This window comes from Delphinapterus leucas, chromosome 13 (assembly GCF_059928025.1).
Source record: "Delphinapterus leucas isolate spDelLeu-1000000601 "Yukka" chromosome 13, BTC_Dleu_Yukka2, whole genome shotgun sequence".
NCBI classification, from domain to species: Eukaryota; Metazoa; Chordata; class Mammalia; order Artiodactyla; family Monodontidae; genus Delphinapterus; species Delphinapterus leucas.
Genome location: NC_143141.1, coordinates 73,652,027 through 73,669,363, shown reverse-complemented (window position 1 = coordinate 73,669,363; position 17,337 = coordinate 73,652,027). Strand labels below are relative to the sequence as shown.

The 17,337-nt window shown below is 44.8% G+C and overlaps 1 protein-coding gene across 3 annotated transcripts; it reads left to right on the top strand.

Moving 5' to 3' along the window:
- CENPA (centromere protein A) lies at positions 1 to 15,922 on the top strand. Of its 3 annotated transcripts, none has more exons than XM_089923383.1 (5): positions 1 to 3,018; positions 7,701 to 7,810; positions 8,324 to 8,401; positions 8,685 to 8,838; positions 9,555 to 15,922. In XM_089923383.1, the coding sequence occupies exons 1-4, from the start codon at positions 2,925 to 2,927 to the stop codon at positions 8,817 to 8,819; spliced, it is 417 nt and encodes a 138-aa protein (XP_089779509.1). In that variant the 5' UTR covers positions 1 to 2,924; the 3' UTR covers positions 8,820 to 8,838; positions 9,555 to 15,922. The 3 variants fall into 3 exon arrangements, with proteins under 3 accessions (XP_089779509.1, XP_022429963.1, XP_089779508.1); XM_022574255.2 differs by having other exon boundaries at positions 9,178 to 15,922; XM_089923382.1 differs by lacking the exons at positions 8,685 to 8,838; positions 9,555 to 15,922 and having other exon boundaries at positions 144 to 3,018; positions 8,324 to 8,669.
- The last annotated feature ends 1,415 nt before the right edge of the window (positions 15,923 to 17,337 follow it).

Sequence of the window (17,337 nt, the reverse complement as noted above, 5' to 3'; positions counted from 1 at the left end):
AACAAGTTCCTTGACATAGGTCTTGACAATGTTTTTTTTTTAATCTGACAGCAAAAGCAAAGGCAACAAAAGCAAAAATAAATAAGTAGGACCACTTCAAACTAAAAAGCTTCAGCACAGCAAAGGGAGCCATCAACAAAATAAAAAAGCAACCTACTGAATGGGAGAAAACATTTGCAAATTATATATCTGATCATGGATTAATATCCAAAATATATAAAAAATGCATACAACTCAATGGTGAGAACAAATAATTTGATTTATAAATGGGCAAATGGGGACTTCCCTGGCGGTCCAGTGGTTAAGACTCTGCACTTCCATTCAGAGGGCAGGGGTTCGATCCCTGGTCAGGAAACTAAGATCCCACATGTCCTGCGGCACAGCCAAAAATAAAATAAAAATGGTCAAATGATCTGAATAGACATTGTTCCGAAGAAGACATACAGAGATGCCCAACAGGGACATGAAAAGATGCTCAACATCATTAATCAGGAAAGTGCAAATCAAAACCACAGTGAGATATCACCTCACATCTGTTAGAATGGCTATTATCAAAAAGACAAGAAATAAGTTTTGGGGAGGATGTGGAGAAAAGGGACGACTTGTGCGCTATTGGTGCGAGTAAATTAGTGCAGCCACTGTGGAAAATTGTATGGAGGTTCCCGGAAAAATTAAAAATAAAACGACCATGTGATTCAGCAATTCTACTTCTGGGTATTCAAAGGAAACAAAAACACTAAGCTGAAAAGATATATGCACCTTTGTGTTCATTGCAGCATTATTTACAATAACCAAGATTTGGAAACACCTAAGTGTTCAGCAATGGATGAACGGATAAAGAAATTGTGGTATGTATATGTATATATATATATATATATATATATATTCACAATGGAATATTATTTGGGCATAAAAAGAAAGAAATGTTGCCATCTGCAATAACATGGATGAACCTCAAGGGCATTATGCTAAGTGAAATAAGTCAGTCAGAGAAGACAATACTGTATGATCTCACTTACATGTGGAATCTTAAAAAAAAAAACAAAAAACCACCCCTCTATTTTCTACCTTTGTTTTCTACTTATTTCTAATGGAGCAAAGAAGGCACTCTAGGTCTAAAGCAGAATTAATGAGTGAAGATTTGCTATGTCTGATTAATGGGTCCTGAGGACTGGTGTAGTAGGACTTCTTGCCCTCTGTGTCACTGAAAAACAACTATCCTTCTGTGATTTGACTGCATCTCAATGGGTTCAACCAAACATTCCTTTCCCTTCCTTCCCCCCCTTCCCTTCCCCCCTCCTCTACTCTTTCTTTCTCCCTTTCTTTCTTTCTCTCTTTCTCTTTCTTTCTTATTGTGGTGAAATATACACAACATAACACTCACCGTATTGACCATTATTAAGTGCACAATTCAGTGGCATTAAGAACATTCACATTTGTTGTGCAATCATCACCCATCTCCAGAACGTTTTCATCTTCCCAAACTGAAACTCTGTACCCATTAAACAATAATTCCCCTTTCCTCCCTTCCCCCAGCCCCTAGCAACCACCATCCTACCTTTCTGTCTCTATGAATTTGACTACTCTAGGTACCTCATGTAAGTGGAATCATACAATATTGGTCCTTTTGTATCTCATTTATTTTGCTTAACATAATACCTTCAAGACTCATCCATGTTGTAATATGTATCAAAATTTACTTTCTTCATAAGGCTGAATAATATTCCATTGTATGTATATATTACATTTTATTTATCTATTCATTCACTTGGACATTTTTGACTATTGTGAATAACACTGCTATGAGCCTTAGGGTACAAATACCTGTTCAAGCCCCTGCTTTTAATTAAATATACACCCAGAAGTGGACTTGCTGGATCATATGGTAATTCTGGGTTTAATTTTTTGACCAGTTGCCATACTGTTTTCCACTGTAGCTGCACCATTTTGCGTTCCCACCAGCAGTGAACAAGGGTTCCATAAAATCACTGATTTTGTAACATATTTCCTGATTACAGTGCATGTTAACTGTAGAACATCTAGATAATGTAAAAAAACAAAAGTGTAGAATAGAAAATCCCCTTTATTCTAACTACCTAGTTCTACATTTGACCTCAATACATATTATCCCCAACAGGAAGGGAAGGGGTCATTTCCCTGTTAACGAAAATGCTGGAGAGCATGATCCAAAAATAGAGCTGAGGCCTGCCCTGCTTGACCTCATGGTGAGAGGCCCCATCCTGGCTGTCCCAGGACCCTAATCATCAATAAGGTTCATGCAGTGAAGCTGACTTCTGAGTCATGTTCATGGGCTGCTCCTGGTCTCAGGCGAGACATGGGATGGTCACATTCTCCGTGGGCCCGTCTCCTCATCTTTAAAACCCACCTCAAGATTGATAGAGCAAAACATAAAATGCGCAAGGTGATTCGTCTAGAGAAACGCGTTCTACACACGCACCAGCTACATCTTCATAATCGAGCTTTCATTTGTCGACCAGAGAGCATCGGAGGACCTGGGTCTGATCCATCAAAGATGCGGTCTTGCCCCAGGGAGCGGAGGACTGGAGCAGTTCCCGCCTCATTTCACTTTTCCAAGTCCCCATTGGCTGATTCCTACCATCGATCCGCCTCGTCCCCGCTGTCTTCTCCTATCACCGCCGCCGTTAGCCTCTCATCCTGTGCTCTCATTGGTCCTCCCCGCAATCGCTCTGCGCCAGGAGCGTTCCAGAGGCAGCCACTGGGAGTCGCTGGATTTGGTTTTTAAAAAACGCCGGCGGTGAATCCGCGGCGGAGCGGGCAATTTGAACGCCACCCAGCCGGGGCACGCGGCCGGGGCGCTGCTGGCCTTCCCCTGAACCCCAGCCTCTGCCTCCGGACCCGGAAGGCCGAGAAGGAGCCGCGGTCCGCAACCCTGAGCGCCAGCCATGGGCCCGCGCCGCCGGATCCGCAAGCCCGAAGCCCCAAGGAGGCGCCCCGCGAGCCCGGCTCCCGCCCCCCCCCGGCCGGGCCCACCCTTAGGTAACCCGCCGTGATCCCTTTCCCTCCGAGCCGGCCTCCCTGCAGCCTGTCTGTGAGGTGGGTACGGCCGGGTCCGCGTGCCCATTTCACAGACGAAAAAATCTATGCTCGCTTGCCGAGCCTGGGGTCCAGCCCAGTCTCCCGACCCCTGGTCCGCTGGCCTTCCTCTGCAGGGGGGCAAAGCGGTTCTGCCGTCCAGTATCCGTTCCGGGACGGCCCAAGGTCCAAGACCGGGGAGGGACTGGGGAAGGCAGTTCTGAGGAGAAAGGACTGGCCCAGACAGTATTCTTAATTCTACTAACGTGTATTGAGTGCTTACCACTAACTAGGCATTATGTTAAACTCTTTATATTAATTAACTCAATTTTATATTGTGGCCATTTTACAGATGGGACAACTGAAGCGCAGACAAACCTGATAATTTGAACAAGATCACCCAGCTTGTTCCCGCAGACACGGGATTTTAAAAAATCGGTGTTTGTGCTTTTTTCAAATGCAAAAGTATTGGCTGCTTTTTGTGACAATTTCAAACAACAGTTCTAATTTTAGAAGGTGCCATTCCAGGTTTTTTGGGGGTTTTTTGTTTTGTTTTGTTTTTTTCCTTCAGTGAGTGGCTGTATTGGTCCTTAACCAAAGTGCCCTAACCTAGCCGGTGCTCTCACCTTGTTCCCTTCCAGAGGTAGCATGCCTGGAAAGAAGGCTGGTCTGTGGTCCTTAGTTTCTGTGCTGTGGTCTGGTGGATGGGATACCCACAAACAAGAACTGTGGCAGCAACCGCTTTACTTGTCTTCTGCTCCATAGCTAAGAGCAGGGCGAAGAAAGTATTATTGGTTATTTATAGATGTTGCTGTTGTGAATGGGTTGTTTTTTATTTTTCTTTCCTTAACATAAATAACCTTTGCATCTAGCTAACTTGCTGAATTCTCTTGTTAATCCTAATAGCCTTTCAGCTGCTTTAATTGAAATTTTTAAGTGGACCATTATACTGTTTGCAGATAATGACTTTTGAGTCTTCTTTTCATTTTTATACATTTTATTTCTTATTTTATTGTTAGTGAGGCCCTGAGACTAGTGTTGAAATAAGAGCAATGTTTTGGTCATCTTTGTCTCATTTGTAATTTTAACAGGAATATTGTTACGTATGATGTTCACTATTGCTTCCGGATGTAGAAGCATCCTTACAGCTCCAGTCCCCTGATTCACTCTCAGCTCAGGATGACCTTGCCTCATGCTTCATTGAGGAAAGAGAAGCCTCCAGACTGGATTCCCCTTTATCTTCTCACAACAGAGAACCTAGGTGACCCCTTTCCATCAAAAGCCACTCCTCCTCCTACATGAGCTCTTGGTCATATTCTTCTGTCGCCATCCCAGGGGCTTTCTGTCATCCTTACCACCTGCACTTGGAAGTAAATTCATACTCCTTACATTGGCATTTGGCAAATGTGCTCTGCTATTTCTGTTCTAAAGAAAAGGGCACCCCACATCCCCGGCTCCCTCATACTCCCTGTTTCTCACTTCTGCCCTTCACAGCTACCCTTTTTATTTTATTATTATTTTTTAATTTATTTATTTAATTAATTAATTTATTTTTGGCTGTGTTGGGTCTTCCCCGCTGCATGCGTGCTCTCTCTAGTCGCGGAGAGCGGGGGCTACTCCTCGTTGCAGTGCGTGGGCTTCTCATCACAGCGGCCTCTCCCGTTGCAGAGCTTGGGCTCCAGGCACGCGGGCCTCGGTAGTTGTGGTTCGCGGACTCTAGAGCGCAGGCTCAGTAGTTGTGGCGCATGGGCTCCGTTGCTCCACGGCGTGTAGGAACCTCCCAGACCAGGGCCCGAACCCCTGTCCCCTGCATTGGCAGGCGGACTCCCAACCACTGCACCACCAGGGAAGCCCCACAGCTACCCTTTTTAAAACAGCCGGACTTAAGTCTACCCACGTGTCTGTTTCCCCTCTGCCCAGACACCCTTCAACCCGTTCCAATCTGACTCCCCACAACCACTACCCTTACTTCCAGTACCCTTGAACTGCTGTTGTGAAGGTCATCAGCTACTTTCATGTTGCCAACTTTATTAGACATGCCTGTGTCCTTCTCTTATCCTCTCAGAAGCATTCAACACAGTGGGTCATTTCTTCTTCGAAACACTCCACCCCCCTGGCTCCGTGATACACACGCTCTGCAGTTTCTGCTCAGTGGTTTTTACTGCCTGTGCCACCTCTCTTCAGCATGTTGATGTTGGACTTCCATGGTCTACTTTTCCTTTCTTTCCCTTCCCCAGGTGGGCTCATCCCTCCCCGTGGCTCCAGTACCATTCATACACTGACAGCTCTCACATTTATAGCTCCAGCCCACATCTCTCCTCTGACCCCACACACCTACATCCAACGGCCCTTCTACTCGAAGACTCTGGGGTATGTCACACTAAACACATCTAAAAGCACACTTTTGGTTACTCCCCTCCTGCCGCTTCATCCCCGGTTTCCCCCATTTCAGGAGATGGCATAGCCACTCACAGGATTGTTTAAGCCAGAAACCCGGGAGAGATTTTTCATCTTGCCCCCATGTCCATCCAATCCAAATGTAAGCTCAGGCACGTCCACCTCCACGTCGCATCCTAACCATGCCACTCGTTGCCTTCTCCACTCCCACCAGCCTAGTCCAAGCCCCCAGCACCCTAACCTGGCTACGACTTCCCCTCCACTCTTGTCCCTTTTCGGTTCTTTCCTTACACAGCAACTGGAATGATCTTTAAATGTAAGTGGATCATCTCTCCGTCCTGCTTAAAGCTCTTCCGTGGCTTCCCATTACCTTAGGATTAAATCCCGACTCCTTATGTCGGATTTTAAGACCCAACTATTGAATGTTTAATCCCAGTTCTTTCCCATGATCCCTCTAATTGGTTACTTTTCACAAGCACTTGTTCCTGAGTCATAGACTTCACATCTTCCCTTACCCCTCGGAGGTTATTATGTGTATTTTTCTTTCTCTCTTTTCTGTAATAACTCAAGTCCCTCTGGTATTGGTTATTTTGTTTGCTGAGTTTGGTCCCTTCCTTTCATGGTGTTGGCCTTTTTACATTGCTTGGTGATCTTTAGTTGTGTTCATCTTTCCATTCCGTGACTGCCATGTCTGATTATTAAAGGCTGCTTCCGGCGACTGGATTGGGGACTGGTGGTGAGGAGGGAGGCAGGTGCCAGTAGCTCATCTCCTGGGTGTAGGGCCTCCCTCTTTCTAAAAAGTCCCCTGTTTCTTTGGCCCCTGGGATAAAGTCTCCACTGCCAGCACATCTCTGCATTGCCCCTCTGTCCCCATTTGCTCTCGGCAGCTTGTCTAACACTTGGCAAATAGTTCACCATATTAAATCCCTTCTATGCAACTACTTGGTGTGGATTGTCTCTTCTTGGCTAGACCATGAATAACATTTCTTCAAAATGTTAGTTTTCGTGGGGGTTTTTTTTTCTTTTTTTTATTTGTTCAACTTCTCAGAGGTTCATTTGTTTTTATTGGTCCTTGGTTTAATTTATGGAGCCAGCTGTACTGTTTTTGTTTTACACTCTTTTTCATTAAGTTAGTTTATTATCTTTAATATTTCTTTTACTCTACCCTCTTTTGATTTACTTTAATAATTCTCTTCCTAATGCGTGAGTTGAACACTTAGCGGAATTATCTTTTAATGTTCTTGTTTTCTCGTAGATAGATCTTGAGGCTGTACATTTTCCTTTAGGACTATTTGGTTATATCGCTTAAGTTTTAAGGTGTAGACTTTTTCTTTTTATTCATTTCTAAATAGTCTAATTTCAGTGAATTGTCCTCTTTAACAAGAGAGTTAGAAGAATTTTTATTTTTTATATTCTTGTGTTTTTAATTTCTGATCAGAGTTTGACTTTTTTGATTTCTACTTTTAGGAATGATTTTAAGATTTTTTTGTCTTTTTTTGTTGTTGTTGAAACTAGGCTTTGAGCCAAAGGCTCTGACTTCATAGCCCAAAGGCCCGACACTGGCACTGAGTTATGCCACTTCTGAGCTCCCACCTTGGCCGCTAACGTGCTCTGGCCAACTGTCTTAACCTCTCTGGGCCTCAGGATAACAGAGACAAGGGAATTGTACTAGATAATCTCTCAGATTCCTTCCAGCTCTTAAAAAATACCTAAAAATTGGACTTCCCTGGTGGTCCAGTGGTTAAGACTCCGTGCTTCCAGTGCAGGGGGCGCCTGTTCGATCCCTGGTTGGGGAACTAAGATCCCACGTGCTGCGCGGCGGGGCCAAAAAAACCCTAAAAACAAAATTGGAAACTGGGTTTCCAATCCAGGTGGGAAAGACAGAGGAGATGCACAGAGTACTGTGGGCCCAGAGGAGGGAGGTGACCCATTGGTTTGGAAGGGATTGGGAGTCAGGAAAGGCTGCATGGAAGAGTCGGCATTTAAAATAAGACCCTCAGAGGATCATCACTGAGGGTCAATAGGACCCTCAAAGGATCACTTATTCATTCATTTAACAAAAATTTATTTAGCACCAACCACTGTTCTCCAGTTGCTGAAGATAACCGCAATGACTACAATAGACAAAAAGCCCTGCTTTTGGGGAGCCTGTTATATACAGTCTACGATTTGGTAGTTTGACAGCCAGGTTGCAATGCACCACCCGTCTTCCACTGCATTTTGCTCCATGACCCAACTCTTTTGCTCAGGCGCTCCCTCCCGTCCACTTGCTCGCCGCAGATACCGGGTTCTGAAGGAGATCCGAACTCTTCAGAAGAGCACAAACCTGTTGTTAAGGAAGACCCCCTTCTGCCGCCTGGTGAGCTCCAGGGAGCTTCCCGCCAACCCCCATGCCGCCTCCTTTCTTTAAATTTCCCAGGTATTGGGCCCCCATCGCCTCTTGCCCAAATGGCAAGGGACCTCTTCCCTAGCCTGGTCGGGGACTCTTCATCTTCTGAAAACATGAGCCCACAAAGGGCACCTTCTAATTCTTTATGGAATTAATTTCTAACCCCTACCACCTTCGAACTGTGTTCTTTGATTACGTACAAGGAACTCTGTCATCCAACCACCCTTTCATCCCTTGTCTTGCCCTGAGAGATTGTCTCCTCCTCTCCCCACCACCAATGAGGAGAGACGGGCCAATCTCTAAGCTCCCTGGAGTTGACACCAGCTACTAGTTAGGTTCTATGATTAAGGGCCAGGAAGGAATAACGGAAATGAAGATTCATGGAGACTCACGGAGAGAGTCTGTCTTCTCTTGAACCTCCTTTTACTCTCTACTCCTCCCCACTCCCCTTCTCCCTTGCTCCCCATCCCCACTCCTTCGCAGGCAAGAGAAATATGTGCTGTATTCACTCGTGGTGTGGACTTCAATTGGCAAGCCCAGGCCCTGTTGGCCCTACAAGAGGTAAGATGGGGGCCAAGGTCCAGTTGGGTGAGGGGTGAGTATGGGAGAAAGGCAAGGCTACATCTCACCTCCTTGAAAAGAACAAGGAACACCCAGGGTTTGGAGGCTAGGTTCTCATTTGGTGGTAGTGGAATTCCCAGGCAAAGTTCAATCTCATTCTGTGAATAATCCTTCCCCGCAGTCCTTTGAGCCCTTAGAGACTGAGGTTAGCAGGTCTCTCAGCAGAAAGCAGCCCATGCCCCCTCGTCTGTGTCAGTCTTTCTGCTTTTCTTTCTGTCCGCAGGCAGCAGAAGCGTTTCTAGTTCACCTCTTTGAGGATGCCTATCTCCTCTCCTTGCATGCCGGCCGTGTCACTCTCTTCCCGAAGGATGTGCAGCTGGCCAGGAGGATCCGAGGCATTCAGGAGGGGCTCGGCTGAGCTCCTGCCGCCCGTGACGGTAAGCTTTTCCTGCTCACCAGAAAGTGAGTGCGCCGTGGGGGAACACCTAGCTTCTCATCACTGTGGTGGGAGTTTCTGCGGAGGAATGTTCCTTCTCCGTCCTTAAGTCCTTTGCTGCCTCGCCTTCCCTTTGTTCTCCAGGAAAGGTTTGACCTAGTTTTGACTTGAATGCTTGGGATTCTGTGGCTCATGCCCTTTAAGTAATGACCAGACAACCTGAATCTCTGACAGAGTGAATCCTCTCCATTTTACAAGGACCAGATGACCTCATTTTGATTAAAACAAAGTTCTTAGTTTTGAAAATGCCTTGTTAGTCATTGTGATTCCTGTATTTCAGGGATGATACCAGGGACTCTGCCCGTAACTAGGACCAGATCACGGAGTACAAGGTGGTGCCTGGACTTGCTGTCTCTGAGCAGAGCGTGTGTGTTGCTTTTGTAATTAGGTTTTTTTAAGAAGGAGAAGACTGCATGGCTTTCCTCTGTAACAGAGGTGATACATGACAGAATCAACACATTCCAAAAGTCCTGACAATAATTTTCAGATGAAGAGACTCCAAGTTTGACTTCACTTTGCAAATTATTCACACACCTGATGATTTGGAAGACATCAGATTTTCTAGGTTGTGAGAGCAAAGGATATTTACTGATTATTTTAGATCTTTCTGTACCATTTAAATTTTTTTACCATATGTATATTTACTCTTATTTAAAGCATAAGGGAAAAAATAAGAGAAGACCACTTCAGCCGGTTGCATGGAAGAGGCTGGTGCATCCAGCCTGCAAATCTCTGTCCTTCAGTTTGACGTCATGATCAGTGGCTGCAGCAAGCCCCTGTGTGGACTGTGCCTGTCAACAGACCGCACAGCTTTTCAAAAACTCACTTGGGATGGAAACAGGAAATCGTTAAGGTTTGATGGCTCCTGGCTCCTTCTGGTAAACTCCTATCAAAATCATTCAGAAATTCTAGCTTGTAGAATTTATTTTATTCTTATTTGCAAGTCATAGGCGATGTATCGTAATTTATACTGCAGAATTCTTCATTCCAGGACTTTTAAGAGCCTTTTCAATGTTTTTACAGGTATTTTTTATAACTCCCTTGGGGAGAGATAATAAAAATAATTCTTTAATGAGAAAAAGTTGAAGCGAAGTCACTATTGTACAGAGATTATACTGTGTCCTTTGTGTGTTAGCGTTAAGTTCTTCATTTGGACACTTGGCCAACAGCCACCATTTAAACAAGAGACTTCAGGGATGTGTTTTTGTCTCCAGTGGAGTAGAGCGTGAGCAGATAAAAACCTTGCCCATCTCTTGTAACTGAAAGCAGCTTAAGAGATCTCCAGAGAAATGGGAAGTGCCACCCGAAGACTCTTAGATATTGTGCGTAGTGAAAATGATTAGTGAGGGCGGACACTAATAATGATGTGTCAGCCAACTGAACTGCAAGACAAACTAAAGGGAAAAGGACCAAGTTCTGTTGTGTGATAGATTTTAACCCTTTGGAAAAACCGTTTCCTGTTCGACATCAACTCATTTTTATGTAGACATTGGAATAAAGCTTACCTACCTATGACTATATTTAAAATTCTTGTCAGTATGTTATTAATCAGAAGATTATACTCTTCCTCTAGTTTTCTTTAAACTGACACTTGTCTGCTCTCTTAAAATTGTACTAACCAGGACCCCACTGTAACACATGGTCACATGTCACATGCAAATGCCAGGCAGGATGTATGCTCAGCACCACAGAGTATTTATACAGTAACGTGAGAATAAGTAACTTACACCATGATAATGTTATAGGATATCATTACAATTTACTGTAAACTTTGAGCACTTACACTGCTGATGTTGTTGGAGTTTTGTTTTTGTTTTTCTCTACTTTCTGGGTGATTTCACCAACATTATGTTCTAACCTTTCCATTAAGTTTTTATTTCTGCTTTCACATTTTTTAATATCCAAGAACTCTCTTATTTTTTGAATGTTTCTTTTTTATAGCATCCCAATCAGTATTTACTCAAAAAAAACAAAAAACCAATCTAGATATTTCAAGCCAAGCGGAATTTAATGGAAGGGATTGGTTAAATGATGTCAAGAGGGCCGGAAGAGCTAAAGGGAAGAGAGGACGCTACTCCAGGATCAGGAAGCTTCCAATGCTCAAAGCCCACGCTCACTGCTGCTCGGCTGGAAGCAGGGCCCCCGCCATTACTGCGTTAGAACCACACCGATGCTACCGAGCAGGAATAAGGAGCCCCCGCTCCAGCCGATGCTGCTGCAGCCACCACTGACACCGAGGAAGCTCCTGTCATCCACCGCTGCTTCTGCTGCCAAAGGCACTACCAGAACAACAGAGAAATGTCTCAACTCCCACCTGCCAGGCCCCACCAGCATTTTCCATTGGCAGAACCTAGCCAGAGCAGCTGCAAGGGAGCCTGAGAACCCAACTGTTGCCTTCTAACCCCCTTGTGTCAGGGACGAGACCTTGAAAGGGTGAGAATGGAGCTTTGAGGGCCAATAGACACGATCTGCAGGACGTGTGCTCTCAGCACGCAATCCCAATCTTGTTTCATGGATGCAATACCATTTTCAGGATATTGATCATAATTTTGCTACTGGTTTTTGAATTCTTTCTGCTGCATCATCCTGTTTCCTCTAAGTTGTTTTTGTTTTTCCTGTTAGTTCTAGTTTCCCTTTCACTTATAAGGTTTTCCTTTAATGTTTAACAATCTTTACGTTTAAAAGTGGGAGACAGAAAAGCTAATAGGTAGTTCTGAGCATGTTGGTGGGGCTTGTTGACTTGGAGCTTTACTGTAGAATGGTCAGGTGGGTATTTTCTTGGGGACACCCTGCTCTCTTAGGCCAGCCAGATCCCCAGGGGAGGGTCATCCAACCCTTACCACTTGGACAGCAAAGGCCCAGCTGGTTCTAGGAGCTGAGTGGCAGAGTGCTGAGGATATCCATATGCAAAGTTCACCGTGCATAAGCTTCCTTAATCTCCCTGGCTTTGGCCTCCTGAAGCCCAGAGACTCGATTTTCTCTTCTCTTGAGAATAAGCCTCCAAGCTTCTCCTGGGATGGGGGAAAGAGAGTCACCAGTGATTAAGTGGTAGGAGAGGAACATTTAGGGACTTGTTTCCTAAGCAGCATCTAACCAGTCATCTATTTTAGCCAACCCTCCCTCACACCCAGTTGCAGAAGTAATTGATGCTCTTTTGTTCCTGAGCCTTATAAAGATTTTGCCTTGTAGCTTGTGATGGTTCTTAACTTCCCCCACTGCTAGTTTAGGATTCCACTCTCTTGGGTCTGTGGAGTCAGTTTCTACTCATCCATCTGCTTTCTAAGTTTCAGGATTTTTGTTACTGTTTTTTCCTGTCCTGTCTTCCCCATCCTTATGAATTTATGTTGAGCTTCCTATCCTCTATAGGATTGTAGATTGGCAGTTATTTTCTCTCTTTACATGAGAAAGCTGTTCCACTATTTTCTGGGTTCTGTTCTTGCTGTTGAGAAGTCAGCTCTCAGTCCAACAGATGCTCCTTGGAAGCTAATGTTATCTCTGACTTTCTCTTCTTAGAAGATTTTTCTTTGTTTTTGGTGTTCTGCAATGTCATTCTGATGTGTCTAAGTGTGCATTTCTTTTTATTTGTCTTGCTTGGCATTCATAGGGCTTCTTGGATATGGATTGATGTCTTTTTATCAATTTTGGAAAATTCTCTCCTCAGACACTGCCCCTTTGCATTCTCTCTCCCCTCGTTCTGGGACGCCAATTATCTGTTTGCTGGGCCTTCTTCTCACAGTATCCTTAATGTTTCTTCCCCTCTTCTATTTTCCATCTTTTCTCTATCGGTGCTGCGTATCTTCTTTCTTCTGTTCTACCCTGTAATTAATTGATTTTCTTTCAGCTATGTCTAATCTAGTTTTAAACCAGACCATTTTCTTCATTTCAGTTATTGTATTTTTAGTTCTAGAATTTTTGATTCTTTTCAAAATTGTCCTGTCACTTTTTTTTTTTTTGCAGTACGCACGCCTCTCACGCCTCTTCTTTCTTCTGTTCTACCCTGTAATTAATTGATTTTCTTTCAGCTATGTCTAATCTAGTTTTAAACCAGACCATTTTCTTCATTTCAGTTATTGTATTTTTAGTTCTAGAATTTTTGATTCTTTTCAAAATTGTCCTGTCACTTTTTTTTTTTTTGCAGTACGCACGCCTCTCACTGTTGTGGCCTCTCCCATTGCGGAGCACAGGCTCCGGACACGCAGGCTCAGCGGCCATGGCTCACGGGCCCAGCCGCTCCGCGGCATGTGGGATCCTCCCGGACCGGGGCACGAACCCGTGTCCCCTGCATCAGCAGGCGGACTCCCAACTACTGCGCCACCAGGGAAGCCCTGTCCTGTCACTTTTTATAGTTTCTAGTTCCCTGCTTAAGATGTCAAGCTTGGCTTTTATATCCTTTAATGTAGTAAGTAAGCATAGTTGCTTTACAGACTGTGTGTGATAACTTTCATATTTAGACTCCCTCTGGATCTGTTTCTATTTGTGGTTTCTGTTGATTCTCACTCATGTTTTTTTCTCTTTGGTGTTGATTACATTTGATAGTATGCCCGACACATCTATATGAGGAAATAATTTGAGGCCTAGAATGGTACCTTCCTCTAGAGAGGACTGGCATTTTCTCTGCCATGTACTTGGAGGCACTAAACATTCAGAACCACCTTAATTCAGTTTTAGAGCTTGAGATTTTCTGAGCCACCCAGATGTTTCAAAGCCAAGGTACAGTGTCAGGTTGGAATTGTTTCTCATTCACTTTATTCCTGAGGTACAACCTGCCCTCCAAGGTCAGCTTATCATGCTTACCTTGGCAGGCCTGCACTTCAACCTTTGTCTCCCTAACCCCACAATGTTACCAAAAGCATACCTCATCCCTCAGCTACTTTTTTAGGACTGGCAAACATCCCCATGAGAAAGTGTTAGGCCTAATCTGTTAAACTCATCTCTAGATTTCTGTCCTCTCTTTGATCTTGGATCAATAATTACTAATAAGTAGTCACTATCTTGTTAGCAGTTTAACACTTTTAAGGAAGAAAAAATATAGTTGTCCAACTTTTTTTAGTTGTCTTCAGTAGGAGAATGGTTCAAATGACTACTGGCATAAAGACAGATAGACCAATGGAATAGAATAGAATAGAATAGAATAGAACAGAATAGAATAGGAAGCCTAGAAATAAACCCTCGCATATATGGTCAAATGATTTTTGACAAGGGTGCCAAGGCCATTCAATGGGGAAAAGACAGTCTTTTCAACAAATGTTTCTGGGAAAACCAGATATCCCCATGCAAAAGAATGAAGTTGGAACCTTACCTAATACAATATAGAAAAATCAACTCAAAATGGACCAAAAGCCTAAATGTAAGAATGACAATTATAAAACTCTTAGAAGAAAACATAAGGCAAATACTTCACAACATTGGATTTGGCAACGATTTCTTGGATGCGACACCAAAAGCACAGGCAATAAAAGAAAAAATAGACAAGTTTGAGTTCATGAAAATTAAGAATTTCTGTGCATCAAAGGACACTATCCACAGAGTGAAAAGGCAGAATGAGACAAATATTTGTGACATATATAATGAGGAATATATGATATATGATAATGTATACATAACATATAATGATGTATAATGAGATAATGAGACAAATGTCACAGAATGAGAAAAATTTGCATATCATATCTGTTAAGGGATTAATATCAGAATATATAGAGAACTAAAAACAACAAAAACTTGATTCAAAAATGAGCAAAGGGGGCTTCCCTGGTGGCACAGTGGTTAAGAATCCGCCTGCCAATGCAGGGGACATTGGTTCGAGCCCTGGTCCGGGAAGATCCCACATGCCGCGGAGCAACTAAGCCCGTGTGCCACGACTACTTGACCTGCTCTCTAGAGCCCACAAGCCACAACTATTGAAGCCCGTGCGCCTAGAGCCCGTTTTCCGCAACAAGAGAGGCCACCGCAATGAGAAGCCCGCGCATCGCAACGAAGAGCAGCCCCCGCTCTCTGCAACTAGAGAAAGCCCGCGGGCAGCTGCAAAGACCCAACGCAGCCAAAAATAAATAAATAAATCTATTTTTTTAAAATGAGCAAAGGACTTGAATAGAGGAATATGTTGCAACAAGAATGTTAGTTTTGTAACTCTAAACATTCAATAACATTTTTTTCAAATTTTGTAATATTGTATCTTCCCAATGGGAAAAAAAAATGAGACTCATTCCTGAATGTTTATGTTTAAATCCCAGTTGATAATAGCTATTTTCATTATTGGCTAAACTGTCTGATGAGAACGTACAGTTAGTTCCAAATCCCCAGCTTGTAGAGGATTCCAAGAAATGGCACCCAGAGAGTATCAAATGCAGCTTGATCCAGGAGAGAAAGGAGACTTGCGTTTCAGAGTCTCTAAGTGAGCTGAAGAGAACTGGCAAGGTGCGTCTCTCTGGGCGTTTGCTAAGTTCTGGATGGTCCCCACTCCACCCCAGCCAACCGAGTCGGTGTGGACACCCTCTCTGCTCTGACCATCAACTTGCACGGAACAGGGTCTTCATAGTAGATGGCAGAAGGCCAGATACCAGATGCCAGCGAAGGTTGTGGAGAGAAAGAGAACTGTCATTCTGTCCAAAAAATATGAAACCATCCCTTTGCCTGACAAGTGTCTCTCCAAGCCTCTTCAGTGTTAGATTTCCTTGGTTTACCAGTGCGCACACAGGGTCAAAGCTCACTCTACTCCCTTTTATCAGATCACACTCAGACACCCAGAGAACTGAAACCCTAACTCTGCTGTTAATAATAGCATGACTCACCTGCAACTTTTCCACAGAAACAGCAGCAAAGAACAGGAGGCAGCCAACATCAGATTAGACCCAGATCCCACCACAAGGCGCAAGAGACAGCGTAGTTAGTACATGAGAAAAAATTAGTTTCTTTCAAGCACTTTCGTGGAATCAGACTCGTAGGTTTGGGAATAACGGTAATAACCAGCCAGTGTATACACACACTTATGCCTGAATCTCCTCTCTAACAACGTCCTCCCCACACCTCCCTGCAAAGCAGCCGGCTGTTCTCTCCTTGGACTCCTCTACTGACGGGGAGCTCATTACTTCCCTAGGCAGCCTATTCCATACCCTGATACTCTGACTCCAGAAGAATCAGTAATTTCCTCCTACTATTTCCAGTTCCCCTTCTTGGGGCCCATATAGGTCATACCTCACTCCTCCCCAACATGACAGGCTTTCCTGCAATAAGCCAGTCCAGTGACAGCTCCAAAGTCACCACTGGACTGACTGTCATGACTATTAGATCAGAGACTCCGGCTCCTTGGCTTGGAGGTTATTAAAATTTGGTTTTGCCATTCAAATCAAGGAGGAAAGGGAAGGTTCCAGGCCCAGACAAAGGCCCTCTCAGAGCACCTCCCCCTCCCCTAGGGGAGCCTCTTGCCCCCAGGCCTTTGTTGCTCACTCTCAGGTCTCCTGGGGGAGAAGGTAGGACAGGGGCATCGTAGGGGTGGAGGGGGCTGGCTTCCCAGGACCACCCTGGGCTTCCTGATTCTCTAAGGAGTGTTACATGCACCCATCTGTTCACAATCTATGTCTAAAGGCAGGCTGCTTACAGTCTCGAGGAAGAGGCATGGGCCAGCCGAGAGGCGGTGTCTTCATTTCCTGCACTGCTGTGTCTTCAGCTTGTCTCTGACCCTCCCGTGCTGGGCACCACAAGGCTCTGGCCACCATCAGAACTCTCCCCCTGCCTGATGTCCTCCTTTCTCCCCTGCAACTGAACCAGTATTTTTTACAAAATTTTAAAAAGTTGAGTAGATAAATGTACTCTGTAAACTACAAACTCGGTAGACTGAGTATAGAAAAACAATTCAACTAAAACTTACCAGGCACGTTACTATATGAACGACAGCGAGGAGATGGCCTGGTAGTTAGGTGTGGTGATTAGAAGGCCGTACGTGCTAACCGATGGTCACTGGGACCAAGATCATGGCACACCAAATCCAAGGTCACCAACCCCTGAAGCTGTGTTGGGGGGAAGTGGAGCAGCTATGATGACAGGTCTGCACACTCAGCCCGAGGGATTAGCAGTAACCAGGCGCCTCTCGTCCTCTCCTGGAGCCTAGAGAGATCAGGATAGGACAGTCCTGCAATACCACTCAAAAGATTTCCAGGGCTTCCCTGGTGGCGCAGTGGTTGAGAGTCCGCCTGCCGATGCAGGGGACACGGGTTCGTGCCCCGGTCCAGGAGGATCCCACATGCCGCGGAGCGGCTGGGCCCGTGAGCCGTGGCCGCTGAGCCTGCGCGTCCGGAGCCTGTGCTCTGCAACGGGAGAGGCCACAACAGTGAGAGGCCCACGTACCGCAAAAAATATATATATATTTCCGGGGGCTCGCATAGGCCTAGGGCCCCACGGGGCTCTCTCCCTGGGGTCCCTCCCAGCCTCCCCCTTCCACAGC

What these genes read in the sequence shown, in the direction of transcription:
- CENPA (XM_089923382.1), top strand. Translation starts at nt 2,925, where the DNA reads ATGGGCCCGCGCCGCCGGATCCGCAAGCCCGAAGCCCCAAGGAGGCGC. An exon ending in CCGGCCGGGCCCACCCTTAG is followed by an intron (nt 3,019 to 7,700) that starts GTAACCCGCCGT and finishes TCTTTTGCTCAG; the next exon opens with GCGCTCCCTCCCGTCCACTT. An exon ending in AGACCCCCTTCTGCCGCCTG is followed by an intron (nt 7,811 to 8,323) that starts GTGAGCTCCAGG and finishes ACTCCTTCGCAG; the next exon opens with GCAAGAGAAATATGTGCTGT.